Below are 20,384 nucleotides of genomic sequence, written 5' to 3'. Positions count from 1 at the left end.
TTCTAGCAATGTCAGTGCTGATGCTCCCAGGGGATGACTTAACATTGTCATGTGATCACTGCAGCCGGTCTGTGGTTGCTGATCGGTTGCAGCTCATCAATATTTTGAGAGCGCAGACATCCACTCTGATGAAATGGTAAAGGCTTCATCAGGGCAGTGACCACTGCAGCCAGTCAGTGGACCCATTACCAACAGAATCAAGCCACCCACCAGGAATGGAAATCACTAGAATGGCGCCCCTGCAGATGGGGGAATATCTAATGTTTTTATTTTCTGTAGGGAACTGAATTCATAAATCAAGGGCTGTTCAGTAATGGAAATCCCCCTGCTTTTTGTTCAAACCATTATGGAGTTAATAATAGGATGTTCCCATCTCTGTCAGCGATGATGTATCTGTAGGCTATGCAGTCACAGCTCTGCAGCTTCTTTTCTGGATCGGTATGGGTCCCAGAGGATAGACCTGCAATCATTAAAGGGATTGTCAAGCACCATGAAGCGACTTTCTTATTGACCATTTGGCTGCACTGATGCTTCCACTGACGTCACGTTTAGATGCCCCATCAGTCTCTGTAGCACCCAAACACAACGTCACCATTGACGTCTATCTGCCCGGTGCTCTCAATGCATACTTGCTTAATTAAATGCATGGGCTGCAGAGACCGGACAGCAGACATTAATGCTGACGTTGCGTTTGGATGCTGCAGAGACTTCTAGGGCATTACAGCGTTATTTCAGTGAAAAGGGACACTGCACTAATGAAAACATTAGCAATAGCAGATTCAGCCCAGACACCACTCTTTAGAAAAGACTCTTAATAGTGTTGGACAACCTCTTTTAATGAGTGTAGGTCCAACCTCTGGAACCAAAACTGATCCTGAAAATAAAGGAGCTGCAGTTCTTCATCAGGCTTTCCTCTGCTCGGGGGCGGTGCAGGTCACCTGCTGCAGAGCGGCTGTATTTGTGAATGGTCGAACTGCAGTTCCTTGCACTGATGAGTGGCCTGTAGTGTGGCTGTGGAGGGAATATGTCATCACTTAGTGAGCCACCTTTAGAACACATTCACATGTTCAGTGTTTGGTCAGTATTTTACATTATTTGAAATCCAAAACCAGGAGTGGGTGAAAAATACAGAAATGGTGACGTGTTTCTATTATACTTCTTCCTCTGATTGTTCCACTCCTGGTTTTGGCTTACAAATACTGATGTAAAATACTGACCAAATACTGATAGTGTGAACGTGTCTTTAAAGGCAGAGTCAGACAACTGTATAAATTAGAGTGAGATGAAAATGCGGTGCACTGACTTTCTGGCAGCTCTCCTGATGTTAGTGTGACAGCCGCATGTATTTCTATGAGCCGCCAGCAAGTCAGTGCACCGCGGTCCGATTAATATGGTCGCCTGACTCTGCCCTTACAGAAACAATTCTTACCTGCAGTGGTACGCTTCTAATTCAGTCTGGTGTGACAAATCTGACTACTGTCAGGCTCTCTATTGAAGTCTATGAAGATAAGAGCTGCTTGTTTGTCTCTTTCTATAACCCACAAAGTAGATGTACATAACCTCGCCTCTGAACTGAATGGAGACTGCGATAAGACCACCTAAAGATGAGGATCCCAGTGCTGGGACCATTGCCTGTTGGGAGCGCTACAGTAGTTGCCAAAAGTGGTGACACACACTAATTTTGGTTTTCACACTTAGCCGCTTTAGTGTTTTTAGACCTTCTGCTTAGATGTTTCTACGGTTACGGTAATAGAATTATGAGCTTTTCATACGTTTTTAATTCATAAATGCATCAAATTTATGAAAAGTCCCAATATTTACAGTGTTGAGTTAGTTGTTCACCCACTTTTTCCCCCCAAGGATTCTGCTACTCACCCAGGCAGCTGGACATCAGCTTCTGCGCCAAATCCTGACTGATGGCAACTTATTCTTGTCTACTCAGTCCTTGGAGTTTATCACAATTTCTGTATTTTTTGTTTGCCCATCTGATTTTTTATGATTGACCACAGGTTCTCAATAGAATAGAGATCTGGGGAGTTTCCTGGCCATGGTCCCAAAATTTCAATGTTTTGTTCACCTAACCTAATGCTAGGAAAAGCATTGTTAATTTCCTAATTGCTATTGGATCATTGGGAAAAGTTGCTCTTGGAGGATATTCGGATCCCATTCTTTGTTCTTGGGTAAAATTGTGAGTGAGCCCACCCCCTTGAATGAAATGCCCCATCCACATGAATGGTCTTGGGATGCTTTACTGTTGGCAGGACAGAGGACTCATAGTAGCGCTCACCTCTTCTCCACCAGACAATCATTCTTCCAAGCGGTCTGAAGGGGGCTTCATCAGAGAGAATAACTTTACCCCAGTCCTCTGCAGTCCTATACCTCTACATCCTGTAAAGTTATTTTCCCTGATGAAGCCATCTAGAAGACTGATTGTCCAGAGAAGAGGATGAGCGCTGCCACCAGTCCAATGTCATGCTAAATAATACAAAGTGCTAATTTGTTACTCTGTAGCGCTTGTTTCTGGCTATGACTGTGTGATAGGAGCCTGCATCCACAAATATTAGGAAAGAAAACTCCTTCATTGTCCTGCAGGGTGAACCTCAGGACACAAATGATCGTCTACGTGAGATCAGCGATGTCGCTGTTTAGTAGGAGATGGCCACCACTAAAAGCCGTTGCGACATGTAGGTTGTGCGCTCTATTAAATAACCTTCTTTGTTGAAAAGATAATTAAGATATGTCTTCTGAAACTACAGAAGTGTAACAGAATAGCAGAGCATTAGTGTCTCCATAGTAAAACATTTGTAAAGTAAAAAAAAAACACTCTCTTAGACTTGCAGGTCATGATGGCATTGTGCCCAGTTACCATGATCAGTTTGAGAGTTTCCTTGGCTATAAATCCGTTTTAACAGTTTGGGCCTGAAATGCATTAGCTCAGCGTGAGACAACTTTTGTGGCTGATATTTGTCAGGGGCACTGCCTGCACTCTGCGTGGGCAACGCAAACCTTAATTGTAACCTGCCAAGTCGAGCGCCTGAAAGCATTCAATTATATAAAGCGGCTCCTACTTTTCAATACAGATATTTTTTTTCCGACACTAAACATTAGATTAGCAAAAACAATTGATCCAGGTTGTTCTTGGGGATTCTGAATGGTTTCCAAAAGAGAAAAAAAAAATACAATCTCCATCTTGTATTAACCTTATTTAATAACAAGTGGAAATTTTCTGATTTATAACGTCCCTTTAAAAGTAAAGCTGCTGCTTTTAGAAAGTGTGTAGCCGTAGACTAAATGAGCATCTGATTTACACAATACATAAAGGGGAATCTGTCCTCCAGCTTTTGCCATCTAATCTGAAGCAGCAAAACCTAGAGATCAGGCCCCATATTCCAGCGATGTCTCCTGCTGATAAAACTGTGACTAGTAAACCTGTTACCCTATTCAGGGCATAGTCCTCGATATTCATGAGTTCTGTATAACGCCACCCCCACCACTGATTGGTAGTTTTCTGCCTATGCACAGTGTACACACAATGTTGTCAATCAGTGGTGTGGATGGGGTTATACGGGGCTCAGCATTCGGAGAACTGCTATATCTGCAGCAGATTTAGGCTATGTCTACACATCATGTTTTTTTCAGCTTTCATCTTCGTCAGCAAAATCTGATCTCTTGCCAGGAGATTGTTCAGGATTTCTGTTGCTGTTTTTTTTTTTTTTTTTGATGAATTTTTTCAGTGTTTCATTCATGTACATAAAGTTCAGTGGGAAAAAAAAAATCTCATTCTGGTTTAGGCACGAAAAAACACTGAAAACTTGACACCTGCATTTTTGGTGCATTTTTTTCAGCTTTTTTTTTTTCCACCACCCATTACTTCCAATGGATGAAAAAATGCTGAAAATCATATGCTCTATTTTGCAAAAAAAAACATGCAAAGCACAAAATTCTGAACAAAAAGAAACATGATGTGTGCATTAGATTTCTGGAATCTCATAGGCTTTGCTGGTACTGTAAAACGCAGCTGAAAATTTGCATAAAAGATGCTGAAAAATATGATATGTGAACATAGCCTGAACTATGATTTTATAAAGGCTATAACAAGCAGCTCAGTAAGTGACACATCACTGGAATCCAGCTCTTTGCCCCTTCATAAAGCCGCTGTCAGATGTGGTAGCAAAAATCTGGTAACAGCTTTTCTTTAAAAATACTGAAAAATAATTAATGTTCACTTCTGAGATATAAATGATTTCCCAGGAATTTAGTTTTTACTGTTCTATATCTTAGTGCAAGTTGTCTCTGATTGTCTAGCGAGCAGCTTCACGGCCTCGATCACTTGAATAGGGCGGTATAGCCGGTGCATACATAGTCCATTCTCTGGGTTCTCATAGCAGTCAGTCTACTACCAGGCAGCAAGTCCTAACAACATTAACAAAGGTGAAGTTCTGATGGCTGGATAACTGGGCCAGAACTTCTCTTAAGAAGCAGGCCTTGTGTGGCATATTCTTGCAAATTACTAGAATTCCCTGTATTGGCAATTCCAGCTTTGTCTGTAGTATCCTCCGTTGTCATGACTTGCCGGACTGTACTGGACTCTGTATACTGGTGTCCTTATTCTACTTATCAGCCATATTTTTCAGTGTAGCATTTTGTTCTTTCACTGTGCATTACACCGCAGCCCCAGAGTTGGTGCCTAGCCCCGGCCAAGCAGTGTGAGAGATCCAGTCCAGCTATTCTGATGAGCTCTTATTTCCCCATGCTGCTGGAAGTCAGAACATATTGGCAGGAAAATAAAAAAATTGTTTTTGCATTCAGTACTTTTAATCGTGTTCAGAGTTAATGCAGCTTTCCGCCAGATGTTGACTATCCTTTGTCAGGATTTAGCTGTCACATGTGGCCTTATTGTCTATTTCCGGAAATATTTTTAGTTTTTGAACATGATGAAGAGTAGATATTCAGATTCGGTGATTGTATGGGAAGCGTAGGGCACCTCTATGGCAGTCATGATGTTCTGTTTTTCTTTCAGTCTATAAAAAACGTATAAAAAATAACTCTCACCCACAAGAGGTGTTGTATAGAAACAATAGTGACACTTAATATTTTTTAAATAACTACTGCATTTCAGGGCAGGTATTCAGACTATGTGCCATTTCCTATTCATTTCTTGCCTTTCCCCCTGTTATGGATTAATCCTCCGAATTTATGTAATGGTCGGGTACCAAGTTGGTATTTTCTGGACAGTCAGGTAGAAGATTTTAGAATACGGACAAGCGATCAGCACTGAAATATGAGCTGAGATTATAGACATGCGTTCTCTCAAAAAATGGGATCTCTTAGATGGGAGCCCCCATGTTTTGGAGACTTGTAACATTATGAACAACAGTATGTTGCATGATCTATTAAAGGAAACCTGACACGCTATTAAACTGCAGATATGGGGTTAAACTGTAGTGTTCTAAAGTCTGGCAGCCGCCTCTCTGTTGACACAGCTGCCATGAGGAAATAAACTTTATACCTCCTGGCCGCCTCGGGCTTTCAGTCACAAAGGTGTGGCTGACGTAGCTTCAGTCACTGCTCCATACATAGTGAGCTTTGGCTGTAACCGTGCCCCAGCACTGACTGACAGCCAGCTCATTACTGATACTGATACACTGCTGAGCCGGCTGTCAGTCAGTGCCGGGGTGCGATTCCAGCCGCCGGTTACTATGTACTGAGCGGTGACCTGAAGCCTCGTTGGCTGCCCCTTTATGACTGAAAGGCCGTTGCATGTCGGGAGGTATAAAGTTTATTTTCCAGCTGCCACGCTTTCACTGCGCACGACTTTAGAACGCTATTAAACTGCAGATTTGTCTCACATCTGCAGGTTCATAGTGTTTTTTGACATGACTGGTTCCCAGTTTAAAGGGACTCTGTCAGCACAGAATGACTATTCAAACTAAGTCCCTCCGCTCGATGCTTCATAGTGCGACCAATCAAACATTCCCTGCTGTCTGTGTCTGCAAGAAGGCGGTGTCGTGCATTCACTTGTATGGGGCTGTGTGACTGGGACTGCTGAAGGAGTCATGGCTCCTTGTGTCTGAGGTTTGGGGAGGTTTCCAGCAATTGGGCCCCAAATAATGGCATAACTGTGAGAGGTGCAAAGGCCTTACTGTGCCATACATCAGTTGTATCCAGTAAGACCTCAAACTGTCATTTGTTTTCCAAAAGTAACCCGGATTTAAAGCCTGCCCTGTGGTGGGACGAGGGTTACACAATTCATTGAGCCTTACATGTGATATTGCTACTTTTTGCGTTTTAGCAGTGGTTCATTATATCGGTATTATCGGTAGGCGAGTCTTCGAGCTCGTCACTAGCCAGTTATTCACAGCTCTGCCAGGACAATACCGACAATGAGTAAAGTCTTGTTTTTCAGTAAAACAGCATTTTTGACCATGTTTTGTTTTGCCTATTTCCAGGACACAGCCTGACGGCGAAGATTACACGGCTGGATTAGACCCTAGGAACAAGAGGAAGGAGAGATGGGAGAGGCGATCGGGATGTAGTCTTGTGGTGGCAATCTGTTGAGCGGTCCGGATCGGAGTGCAGAGAAGCAATGGGAATTGGAGGCCATGGTAACCTGACGTAAATGGCAGGCTGGAGGCCATCTCACCTCTTTGCATCCTACTTTTACTGCCTTCTACTTTGCTGTTGCTGCTGCTCCCCTGAGGGACGTTACATCTTGTCATTGTGTAGTCACAGACCAGTCATCAAGCGGTTTAGGTGAATGCGGCGGACAGGTGGGGTTGTAGGCCTCACCATGCTTCATCTATGGAAACTGGTTCGGCACATGCGACAGCTGGAACTTCATCGATTGATCCTACTGTTGATTGCTTTCAGCCTGGCCTCCATGTGCTTCTTGGCTTACTATGTGACCAATAGCCCTAAAATCAAAGAGCCTCCCCCTTTACCTTTCAGTGACTGCAGCAGTCAGCAGAGGATTGTGGTTCAACCCCAAGCAAGCTGGCGGATAGCCAAATCTGTGGATATTTCCCGGACTGAGCCAGTGGTGCTGGTGTTTGTAGAGAGCATATACTCACAGCTCGGACAGGAGATTGTGGCTATATTAGAATCTGGAAGGTTTAGGTACAGGACAGAAATCGCTCCCGGGAAGGGGGACATGCCAACTCTGACAGACAAAGACCGCGGTCGTTATGCTCTGATTATTTATGAGAACATCTTGAAATATGTTAATTTAGATGCCTGGAACAGGGAACTGTTGGACAAGTACTGCGTGGAGTATGGGGTAGGAATCATTGGCTTCTTTAAAGCCAATGAAAACAGTTTACTAAGCGCGCAACTCAAAGGCTTCCCGCTCTTCCTACATTCCAATCTGGGACTAAGAGACTACCATATTAATCCTAATGCTCCTCTTCTCTATGTGACCCGAGCTAATGAAGTAGAGCAGGGTCCTCTTCCTGGAGATGACTGGACCGTTTTTCAGTCCAACCACAGCACCTATGAACCTGTACTGTTGGCAAGCACCAAATCTGCCGAATCTATTCCCCATCTGGCTACGCACAAAGCACTTCATGCCACTGTGGTGCAGGACTTGGGCCTTCACGATGGTATCCAAAGGGTACTGTTCGGAAATAATTTGAACTTTTGGCTGCACAAACTTATTTTTGTGGATGCTATCGCATACTTAACTGGCAAGCGGCTCTGCTTAACACTCGACCGATACGTTTTGGTTGATATTGATGACATATTTGTGGGCAAAGAAGGAACACGAATGAAAGTATCAGATGTTGAGGTAAGTCAGTTGGTAATTTTAGCTATTTATTCAATATTTCAATTAATAAAAGATGAGTTAATGTGACTGCTACAATGACATCTGTTATTGCAAATAATTGTATTCTCAATAATGCAAATTGTCATCCAAATAGAAGAAAGCTGTCTCCTTAGTGCTACCTATTGGATGTAGATACCCATCTGTAGACAGCTGTTGCGAGGTGCTTGTGATCAGGCTATCCTGAGCACAGTACTGCTTGGCTGAATGAGATGCTTTGGGTTCTTCACCAGGCTGTGTAAGTGCTGACATTGGAAAGTCAATCTCCAATAGGTAGAATTTTTCTTTTCTCAGTTTTTTTTTTTTTTACATCATAGAGCCGAAGTGCACAACCTTTTTAATCTGAGGCCCACGTTTTAGATAGTCCCTTTACCAAGTGTTGCGATAAAATTAAGTATCCATTCTCATTTTCCACATATCGACAATGTTTGATACAAGGGGCGGGGTGGGGGTTCATTTATGGAAGTTTTTTATGAAGTATCTGGTGTACTTGCTTCCTGCCGGAGACAAGAAGTCAACATAATAAGCACAAATAATAAAACGGCACTGGTATCTCCTTTTGAAGTCTATGTAAGTTATGGAAATAGCCAAACTCTTCATATCCTAAACTATGATAAAAAAAACCCCACAGACTGGGGCTTCTCAGGATGACCTTGCAGGAGGCACGTGGTCCTCGGGCCACATGTTTGGCACACACGTCATAAAATATTGCTTCCTAGACTATTTCTGGACCTGCTGCTGTTGAGGCATATGAGGCCGTTGACTTCAAACCAGGAGACCCATTGGCAGTATAGGCACTGTGAACTCAGATGTTTGAGCCGCCATTTATTTGTACATTTTGTGGAGAAATAACGGGTACTGAAGGAGTCATAAAGAAGGCTGTTTCAGAAATGTCTGTTTTTGTAAATAACTGTATTTTTCGGACCATAAGACGTATCCCAAATTTAGAGGAGGAAAATGGGGGGGGGGGGTGTATGTGAAAATGAGGTTCCGTCTTATCGTCCGAATTTAGTTTACTAGGGGGCAGGGTGATGCTGCAGGCCCTGGGCTGGGAGGAGCTGTGTCCCGAAGGTGCAAGGCAGGAGCCATTGATCTCCTGGCCGTGGGCTTCAGTAAAATGTTGGCGGTGCGAGGCAGGAGCGGAGTCCCCACAGCGCATATTGATCTCCCGGCGGTGGGCTACAGGAAAATGGTGCCGGAGGCTTTTCATTGAGCCAAGATGTACATCTGCGCATGTGCGGACACGGCGCCATTTTCCAGTAGCCCACCGCCCGGAGACGAATGTGCTCTGCGGGGGACGCCACTCCTGACACCACTGACTTCCTGCAGCAGCAACCCTGCCTCCTGTGACCCCGCCCCACTGCCCCCTCCCGCTGGTAAGCTAGAATTTGGTCTTTTCTCCCAAATTTGGGGGGAAAAAAGTACATCTTATAGTCCGAAAAATACAGTATATTCTGTATTGCTACTCCTATGAGCTCACGCTCTAGTGTGCGTATGCTGAATATATTCATGCTGCATCTTAGCATCTTTTTCTTGCGATTTTATAAGCTCTGTACACATGACACTAAGGGTTTGTTCACACGCTGCGTTTTTTTACAACCTTTTTTTCCAAGAGAATTGCAGCGTTTTAAAGTACTAGCAAAGTGAATGAGATTTCTAAAATCTAATGCACATGTTGCTTATTTTTTCTTGCGGATTTGAACCAACAGGTTTTTTTGTTTTTTTCTAAATCTGCAGCATGTTAATTCTTTCAGCATCTTTGCAGCATTTTTCACCCATTCAAATCACTTGGAGGGGGGGGGGGGAGGAACGCATAAAAATGCTCGTATTTTATCCAGCGGTTTCTTGCTGTAGAAAATTCTACTGCAAATATTCAACATGTGCACGTACTAAGTCACAGAAGTAAGCGTGCAGGCAAGTTATTCTACCAGTTCAGCTAAATGCTAATCTCCTGGGTACACAGCCTAATTACTCACCTTTCACAGATGGGGAACCATCCACAACCAACCAATCATGTGACTGCAATCCTATTATAATAATCTCTTTATTTGGCTTCATCCTGTTAGGAGTTTTATCGGTGGTCTGCTTTGTATGTGGTGTTGTAAGCAGTGTTTAAGAGGGTTAAATGTCATGGCTTCATTTTTTAATTTGATGATCAATCTGAAATTTTGTAAAATAACTTTGTATTTTTGACTAGTAATAGAGGGGAATGTAGTGTGTAACATGGTACCGTGCAAAAGTTTTAAACAGCGAAAAATGCTTCAAAGTAAGAATGTTTTCAAAGGTTGAAGCGTTAATAGTTTATTTTTATCACTTAGCAAAATGCAAAGTGAATGAACAAAAGATACATCTAAATCAAATCAATATTTGTCAGTCATGTATTTTGTAGGATTATAGGCAGGTGTACAAGTGACCAATTATACCAAACAGGTAATAAAGATCATCATTTTCAAGAGGAAACACAATCCTTAACTGAAACAGAAACCTCTGTGTTGTAGGCTTAAAAGTGAGTGAGGAATAGTTACTCTGCTACAAAGGTGAGGTTGTGGAAGACCTTTTTGTGGTAAAGGTCATACAACATGGCAAGACTGAGCACAACAAGGAAAGAGGTAGTTATACTGCATCAGCAAGGTCTCTCCCAGGTAAATATTTCAAAGCAGACTGTCATTTCAAGATGTGATGTTCAAGCACTTTTGAAGAAGCACCAAGAAATGGGCAACTTTGAGAATTGTAGATGCAGTGAATGTCCAATGGAGTTGAGTGCAGCAGATGAAAGGCACATCATGATTACTTACTTACTTTCTAAATTGGAAGATGTCCAGCAGTGCCATTAGCTCAAAGCTCAGTGGGACCCCAGATACATCCATATACTGTGTGGAGAAGTCTGGCGACCAGAAGTGATCTTAATGGAAGAATTGCCACCAAAAAGCCCAACCTTGGAAACAAGGCCAAGTGACTCAACTATGCACAAAAACATAGAAACTGGGGTGCAGAAAAATGGCAGCAGGTGCCCTGGACTGATGCACGAAAATGTAGAATATTTGTTCAGTAATAAAGACAGTTTGTTTGAAGGTCTGGCGATAGTACAATGAGTGCCTGTAGGCAACAGTGAAGCATGGGGAGGGCCCTTGCAATTTTGGGGCTGCATTTCAGCAAATGGAATTTGGCCAGGATTAATGGTGTCCCCAAGGCTAAGTACAGCCTGATACTTACCCATCATAAAATACCATAATAGAGGCGACTGGTTCCAAATTTATTCTGCAAGGGGACAACAATTGCTAACATACAGCCAATGTCATAAGAATTATCTTCAGTGTCATGAAGAGCTAAATCCTAGAAGTGATGATATGGCCCCACAAAACCCTGATCTTCTGTCTTCAAATCTGTCTGGTATTGAATAAAAAAAGCAGAAGGATTTGCACAAGCCTTCATTCATAGAGGATCTGTGGTTAGTTCTCCAAGATGTTTCGAACAATCTCCCTGCCAAGTTCCTTCAAATTCTGAGTCTATCTAGAAGAGTTGACGCGGTCTTGAAGATAAAAGGTTTAACACCAAATATTGACTTAATTTCATTTTCATTTACTTTGCATTTTTTTCATTGCTAGAAATAAACTATTAACACTTCTATTTTTAAAAGTATTTTTTACTTTGTAGCTTATTTTCCTTATCTGCTTAAAACTTTTGCACAGTACAGTGTAAATAATAAATGTTGAACCTTTAATAAATATATAAAACAATGAGATCTTAAAGGGAATCTTTCAGGTCATTTTCACCTACCCTACTAATAGTATCCTGAAATATGGCTTTGAAAGCCCTTTCAGGATATGTAACTATTTTTGTACGTTACCCCATTGTAATGCTGTAAGCCTCTGAAAACTAATTGATTGTGCGCCGGCTAGCCAAGCATATGTAAATGCCAAATGAATATTTATCCCATCTGCCTAAAACTATTGCACAGTGTTGTCAATAACCTCACAAAGATATGGCCCATGGCATGCCAACGTGGCATCAAGTTAATTTGTTAGGAATCCAACCATCTCACACATGCTCGGTATTTCTGATTACCATGATGAACTTGAATATCACAAGACCAGAAGCAAAAGACTGAGCAAAGCTAACGGATTATGAGCTAGCAGTAATTAAAAAGCATACTGATAGTGGCATTTATTGCCAGCATTTTGTATTGGGCCTTTTTCCCAGAGCCTTTCTGCCCTTCAAAGTGAACCTTAGGTTACTGTTAAATTAATGCTGGACCTTTCTGGTATAATTTGTATCATTAATTACATTTTCATAATATATTGTTGATGGGACCACTAGATTTCTGCTGTGTGCTGCAGTAGGCATCACAGGGGCACACCATGCTTCTGACGGTCTTGCTTCTGAGCCCTAGGTACTCTGCATTCACTGTATGATGTGGAGTACAACCCCTTTTCTCGGAGATTGCTTCAAAGGTGGAACAGATCAATAATGTCCATTCCATAAGACCATGGCACAATTTTATTTTTCTTCTGTCTGGATTTACTTGTGACATTCTGTTACAAACCAAAGAATACAGCAGCCCTTTGTAAGCGCCAAGATGTATGCAGACATTGATATCAAATTGAAACTATTAATGCAATATAAAATATTCTTAAACATTGAAATAACTTTGCTCACAGATTAGCCAATTTGTGTGCTCACCAGCCACAACAAGGCCACCGTCATACATGTTTGATAAGTATTACATTTAGGGTTGTAGCAGAGAATGGTACACCTTAATGTGGCTGTTGGGCACACTTGAATTGGCCAATTTGTGAGCTAATTTTTAGAAGGCTGGTTTCACATGTCCATATATTTCCGGTACCGGAGACATCCGTGTGCCCTTGTGTGACAACCGTTTGCCGCATCAGGATTACACGTACCGGTGCTTGGGAATCAGCGGTACAGTTAGTGCTGTTCCCAAGCTCCGGTGCTGAACGCTGCCCTCATCATGGTTCCCTGCCAGCGCTGTGATTAGCACCAGCAGGGACAATGATGAGGGTAGTAGTGTCTGCTCCTGCAGTGTCCACCAGTGAAAATAAGAATAAAATCCATATATTCACCTGTCCTAAGTTGCATTCATCTTAGCGCTGACAGAGTGCTGCAGTATTCTCTTGTTTGTATATTATGCAGTCATAGCAGCTTGCACCTGTTCACCCTTGCTTTATTCTGTTAGGAGGTACTGTTTTGGTTTTTTTTTGTTTTTTTGTTTTTGTGATACACTCATGATAACCAGTCACTTTACAACTTTTACTTTGTTCCTGGACAGTTGTAAAAACAAACAATTGGATTGGTTGTAATCAGGTGACTGGTCGTCTGTTTACACTGAATGGCTACTGTGAAGTGAACGTTCTTAATGCTTGTGCATGATGATCTCTGTGTAACTGCACCCTCAGCGCACCCTCAGCGCAGGTGCACATGACCGGTCCCTCTCTGTACAGAATCAGACAGTTCTTCTCAGACTCTGATCAGTGTTTGTTTGATCAGAGTGGCATCCCTTTTTCTCGTAGGTGGAGACAAAAAGAAAGTTTCTCCACCTTCTCTATTCTGTCACTCCGTGAAAATCAGACCACACTCTGATGAAATGTTTATCACAGGCCCATAGATGTGCATCGCCAATTTTAATCTGACATTCGAATCAAAATTGGACATGTGCACAGCCCCATAGAAGATCATAACACGAGTGCAATCCGTGAGAACCATGCCTAGCACTCGTCCGATATAGCTGTAAAGGTTCGTGCACACGATTTATCCATATCCCCCTTCCACAAAACTATATATTATTTTTATGAGTTAGTGCTCCTCTTTTTGAATATGCTGCTGATAGAATAAATGGTATTTTATGGTGAGATGTTCTTCACCAGGTCAAAAGTGTCCAGTTTTTGATCTGATTTATTACCCCTTGGACAATAAGCGTTTTTCTTTAAATCCACCATATGGTTCCAGAGATATGGGCCCTTTTATATTTGGTGCTAATTTTTAAGGTTTTAACCAAGAGGGCATTGCTCACATGGTAATAAAAAAAACAAAAACAAAACCAAAAACCCTGAATACTCAGAAACAGAAATAAAATCTGAGTAATAACTGTCCACTGTTGACCTGGCGCCAGGTCTTCTTTAGCATGTCTGTGATGGTTATCCAGATCGCCTGACTAGTCGGACTGTATTTGGCATCAGTCACTGATATTTATGTACTCTACCCTAGAAAGTACCAGGAGATGCAGGTGCCTTTCTAAGAAGAGCTGGTTTCTATGTTATACGAAGAAAAAAGAAGATAGTCTGTGACTTGTGCAGCTGCAGTACTAGAGCGCAGCTCTGAAGATGGTCATAAAATGGCAATAACTACACCTTTTAAAATCCCCCAATGTAAAATAATTTCACATCAATAATTTTGTCTTGAATGGAAGGCTGTAGGGTAATTGCACATTAAAGTGTGTGATGTGGATGAGATGGTGGGCATTATTTTATTGAACACTTAGCAGGAATGAACCTTTTAACATCAGGCAATTGGCGATGTCCTACCATCTAATTGATTTTTCTTCTGCGTGTTCTCCAGCTGCCAGTGACACGCCATTCTTATCAGTATGGAGGCTTTGTATACACGGTCTTCTCCTCCAATGCATTGACCTTCTGAGGTTTTGTGTTTATTCTTTTATAGCATATGTGACTAGACAGTATGTGGATGTGCCATATTGTGATATTGGGAATGAGTATGACCTTGGTGCCCAGATGACTGTTAATATTCCACCATCCTTTTTTTTTCTGGTTTGAAGAGGGTAGTGAGAAAGGACAAAGCTTCTTCATGCAACAGTTGAATGTAGATATTATGCAAGTGAGAGCTACATTTACATTGTGTGAAGCCATAGGGAAAATGCCCCAAAAGTGCAATAAATAATGACATAAGGGAAAGGGGAGCAACTAGCACAAAGCTAAATGGATTTGGTTTTAGACCCGACAGGATTTGCACATAAGTAGGATTTTAATTTTCCTCAGGCGTGAAGTTTCGGCTCCCTGAGATGACTGCTCCTTTCATGTCATTTCAAGGACATTGTATTTTTTGTGTTTTTTCCCCTCCCTCGCTCCCTTTTTCTGGTCTCCTAGAGCTGTCTGGAAGCAGGGGATCTATCCACAGGAGGCCTCTAGATCTGTTCTATGTACCAGCTCTGCACTGTCTGGTGTGAGGATTGGAGGCCGAGGGCGGAGGAGTTGGGTTTGTCAGCAGGGTGTCTGTATGACAGCTTGTCAGGCGGCACAATGTGAAGCATCTTCTGTGTCCATGCTTCCCTGTGTGCACAGTGTCTCATGCTTGCCTGCTGAGATTCGCTTTTGGCTTTGCACCTACTTGATATGTGCTTGGATTTACTCCTGGCAAGAAAGCGGAGATCCCAAGGAGATGTTCTCCTCCAAACCACTAACCATTCAAGTTTGTTGTTTGTACACAATAACATTGATGCAAAACGTGGGCAGCTGGATCAGATCTTTGTTTCTCTTCTGATTTCAGGTTTCTATATAGTGATCGATCATCCAATCATTGCTGCTAGAATAATAGTCATTAATAATACAATTATTGTGTAGAATAGATTGCCCAGAATTATCGGATCCCCCCCCCAAAAAAAGAGAAAGCTATTACTGAGTGTTTCTTTTGTTGTATAATACACAGTCCTCGTGATAACAGATGTATCTTGACGATTTCACACTGTTCGTTTTTGTTCTATATCTGGGTAATGAAATCATTAACTTTGGGGTGTGAACCTACTTCACACACTTGGGTTTTATTGGCCACCATGTTCATTCATACTTGCCAGGTTTTGGCAGCTGGCATCCCAGAGGGGTATCCATTTGCTGTGCACGGACGTTGTGCCCCTCTTACTGCCCATTCCTCCCAGAATAACTGTTTTTTTTCAGTACGTCTTACATTTTTCCGGGAGCATGGGCACATGTATGTGAAAGGAATAATCCACTACAGAGGCATTGATGGCATACAGTGGTGTGAAAGTGTTTGCCCCCTTCCTGATTTCTTATTCTTTTGCATTTTGTCACACTTAAATGTTTCAGATCTCAAAACAAATATAAATGTTAGACAAAGATAACACAAGTACACACAAAATGCAGTTTTTAAATGAAGGTCTTTATTATTAAGGGAAAAATAAATTTAAGGCACAGTTGGTGGTATTGTTTTCAAGTGTTATTGAGTAGTAATCTGCAAAAATGAGACGCCAAATGAAATGATAGTAAGGGGGTTAGTATCTGTAATAATCTTTCCAAATGTGACCAAGTCTCCCTCCATACAAATTTCAAAAAACTGGCAATTGTGCAATAAGCATCTATCTGCTCATTGCAGTGCCAAGGAGGCCTTATGTCCCATGAACTTGGTAAAGAGCGAGCAGAAGGTTGCTATGAAGTGGGCACTCTGTTGCTCATTCTTCGTGCTGTTGCCAGTCTGTGCCCGGTCTCCTCGCTCCTCTCCGATGTTACATTACTCGGCCTTCTGGTCCTGTTCAGTGCTTTTCATCTGACAGATGTGCTGCCATGGTAACGCCAGGCGATCTCTAAATCTCCAGTGGTGCACAGAACTGCTAAACCTCCTTAGCCGGCTTTCCACCCACTCCTCATTCTGTCCATCATCTTCCGAACCATCTTCAAACCTGTGCCTGAGCGGCAAGGAGAACGCACCGTGTCTGCTGCATATCCGGCTAGGTGCGGGCTGCAGATCTGCAAGTCCAGCTAGTTGTAGTCCTAGGACTGAGTCATCGGTGACCGGACCCCTGATCTCTGTGAAGTGGGAGACAGTATGTAGGAGCCACAGACTAACACCTAAGAGAGGCCTTACCGTGCACCTGCCATAGTCGTCTACAACATACCAGGGATATTGTGTGCTGCTCCTGGCCACCAGCTGGGTATAAAGGGTATAAAGACTGTCTTGTGCATGGGCATTCTTATCTGAATGAATCCTTGCATGGCCGTCCCCTACATGTCCCATTGGTATGGGCTTATTGATATTAGACCTGTGAGTACAGGACCAGTCCTTACAAACCCTTCCAGGTTTAATCATGGGGACGTTTCATGCTGATTTATCTGAATGTCGGACGCTAGCAGTGTAACAACTCTCCAGGAACTCATAGAAGATTTTCTGACCCATCTATTGGTGATCAATATCCTGGACATAGTGGATTTTGGTCATTAAGATGAGTGGGGCATATAAGCAGTGATCGTGTCTGTACTTGGGGGTCCTCCAACCTAGAGATGTGGGAGAGGGTATTGTTAAATTGTGCTGCTGATCCCTTAGGTAATTGTATCCCGATCCCAAAGTAAAGTGTCTTTATTTAGCGATCAATAGATTATGTTAAAATCTGCAAAATGTATTCAGTCTTTTAGGTAGTTTTCAGGTTTTACATTAATTTAAAGGGAATCTGTAAGCAGGTTTTTGCTATGTAATCTGAGAGCAGCATGATGTACTGGAAGAGACCCTATTGCAGCGATATGTCACTTATTGGGCTGTGGATTTCTGTTTATCAGCAGGAGATTATCACTACAGGACCACTGTGCCTCCTAGTCTAATCACACCCCCAGCACTGATTAGCAGCTCTGTCACTATACAGTGTACACAGAAGGCTGTGATGTGGGCGGGTGATACACAGCTCTGCATCTCAGCTCCACAAGGACTTCAGGAGAGAAAACTGGGACTCTATCATAACTGCAGCACTAAGTAAATTAAATGGTACATAGCTGAAATTAGGGTCTCTGACCCTACATCATACTGCTGTCAGATTACACCGCAAAACCTGCTGACTAATTCACTTTAACGCACAGATCCAGCTAAATATAAGATCTGTCTGTGTAGTGTGTGTGTGTGTGTGTGTGTGTGTGTGTGTGTGTGTGTGTGTGTATATATATATGTGTGTGTGTATATATGTATGTATGTATGTGTGTATATATATATATATATATATATATATATATATATATATATATATATATATATATATATATGTATATATTGTCTGTAAAGCACTGTGAAATTAATCACACTATATAAGTGAGTAAAATAAATAAATAGAAGTGTGTGTGATCAGCATAAATGAGTACACCCCCTTTGAAAAGAAATTTCTTGATCAATATCTCGCTGAATGCAACAACAATTTTCATCATGTTGACTAGACTAAGTTTCATAGAACATTTTTTTTTAACCCAGAACATGAAAGTAAAGTTTGGGTTGCTGCTTATGGCTACATGCAGCCAACTCATTTAATGGGACAGTGGCTTGCAAAAGTATTCACCCTTATTTGGATTTTTGGTGTTTTGCTACCTACAACCTGGAATTTCACTTTTTTGAGGGTTTGCATCAGTTCATGTAAAGAACATGCCTACAACTGTGAACATTTGGTTTTCTTTTTATTATGAAGCAAACAACAAATAGGACAAAATAACTGAAGACTTCAGTGTGCATAACTATTCACTCCCCTAAAGTCAGTATTTTGTAGAACCTCCTTTGTGGCAATTACAGCTGCAAGTCGCTTTGGATAAGTTTCTGAGCTTTCCTCATCTTGCCACTGGGATTTTTGCCCATGCCTTAAGGCGAAACTGCTCCAGCTCCTTTGAGTTAGATGGTTTCCTCTGGTGAACAGCAATCTTCAAGTCTGACCGCAGATTCTCAATTGGATTAAGGTCTGGGCTTTGACTAGGCCAGTCCAAAACATTTACACGTTTCTCCTTAAACCACTCGAGTGTTGCTTTAGCAGTATGCTTTGGGTCATTATGTAGTTGGAAGGTGAACCTCCGTCCCAGTCTCAAATCACTGACAGACTGAAACAGGTTTTGCGCAAGAATATCCCTGTATTTCGCACCATCCATTTTCCTCTCGACTCGGACCATTTTCTCTGCCCCTGCTGTCGAAAAACATCCCACAGCATGTTGCGGCCTCTTGGATTAATGCCCTCCTTGCCTGGGCTGAGCGTTTTGGTGGATGGTCCTCTCTTGGCAGGTTTGTTGTGGTACCATGTTCTTTCCATTTGATGATAATGGATTTGATGGTGCTTCGGGGGATCATCAGACATTGGGATTTTTTTTTATAACCCAACCCAGACTTTTACTTCTCAACAACTTTGTCCCTGACTTGTTTGGAGATCTCCTTGGTCTTCATGGTGGTTGGTTAGTGGTGTATCTTGCTTAATGGTGTTGCAGCCTCTGTGGCCTTTCAGAAAAGGCGTGTATATACTGACAGACCATGCACACCAAAAATGTTTAGGGCTTCATAGCAAAAGGGGTGAATACATATGCTCATGTCAATTTTTAGTTATTTTATCCCATAAATTTAATTTATGTCTATATTTTTCTCACTTCACTTCACCAACTATTTAGTGCTGATGAATCACACAAAAATCGGATTGTAAAAATATTTAAGCACAGGTTGTAATGTAAAAAAATAGATAAAGCCAAGGGTGTGAATACTTTGCAAGCCACTGTATATGCAGTTTAGATTTTTATACTTCAGTTCTTCAGCTCCTAGACATGGAGGAGCTTCCTGACAGCAATCGGTTGAGTTCGGTTGACTCTCTCTCCCATCCCATACACCTAAACGTTTTAGCTTAAATTATTTAGGGATTAAAACACTGTGGGCCTTTTGATTTGAGACTTCAGTAAGTGACTGTTTTTTCTATTACTTTTGTATAAGTTTACAAAGGAAAGTAGCCTGTATGTGGTGGGAGGAGTGGACACAGCGAGTGCTGTCCTTTTCCTTGTTCAGATATTTTTCATGCCCGTCTATCTGAAAAACACATGAATTGCCCCGTTGCTTTGTCTCCACATGCCACATTTTGCTCTCTGCAGGAAAAGGTTTTTTGCAACCCATTTTATACACTCGAGCTTCTGGATCAATGATGCCCATTGAGAAATCTTTGATTTTTCACCTCTTTGCTTCTGAAAATAATAAAGCGCTGTGTTGTCTTTCTACTTGCTTATGGCGAATTCAAAGGTGCCTCTTGTCTTCATGTACTTGAACTCTGCTTAAATATACTTAACAGAATCAAGCTTTTTGGTGAAAAATGTACCATTAAAGCTCCTTAAATGCTCTAATCCACAGTGCTGGAATTTTAGATTACTGTATATTCCCTCCTTTTTAAAAAAACACTCAAATAAAAATACCACTTTTCATTTTTTATTTTTTTTTATGCATCAACTAAAATCACTTTATGCCAATGACCAATGGACAACTTTGTTACCCAATTTCTCAGATTACTTCAGCTCATTTCTCCTCTTTTTTTGCATATACCATGCAGGTTATACTATTTATTATACAACATAAACTTGTTTTTGTTTGCTGCACAGAGTAGCGTTTTTTCAGCATTTTTTGATGCATTTTTTATGGAAATTTTCAGCTGTGTTTTACAGTATCAGCAAAGTCTGAGATTTCAGAAATCTCATGCATGCAGCTTGTTTTTTTTTGTCCTCAGTATTTTGTGCTTTGCATGTTTTTTTACACAATGGAGCATGTCACTTTTTTCAGCGTTTTTTCTCCCATTTGAAAGCAATGGGTGGTGCAAAAAGCGCTG

General features: G+C 41.7%; 1 protein-coding gene across 2 annotated transcripts in view; it reads left to right on the top strand.

Moving 5' to 3' along the window:
- Positions 1-20,384, top strand: part of NDST2 (N-deacetylase and N-sulfotransferase 2) — a 149,198-nt gene that overhangs the window by 70,600 nt on the left and 58,214 nt on the right. For both annotated transcript variants that reach the window (XM_073685801.1, XM_073685800.1), the window contains exon 2: positions 6,450-7,783. In XM_073685801.1, the coding sequence (XP_073541902.1) occupies positions 6,758-7,783 (1,026 nt within the window). In that variant the 5' untranslated portion in view covers positions 6,450-6,757. The remainder of the gene's footprint in view (positions 1-6,449; positions 7,784-20,384) is intronic.

Source organism: Phyllobates terribilis, unplaced genomic scaffold (assembly GCF_046119375.1).
Source record: "Phyllobates terribilis strain yellow unplaced genomic scaffold, ASM4611937v1 Scaffold_5__5_contigs__length_657084704, whole genome shotgun sequence".
NCBI classification, from domain to species: domain Eukaryota; kingdom Metazoa; phylum Chordata; class Amphibia; order Anura; family Dendrobatidae; genus Phyllobates; species Phyllobates terribilis.
Note: the sequence above shows the minus strand (reverse complement) of the source record. Positions and strands in the feature narration are given on the sequence as shown.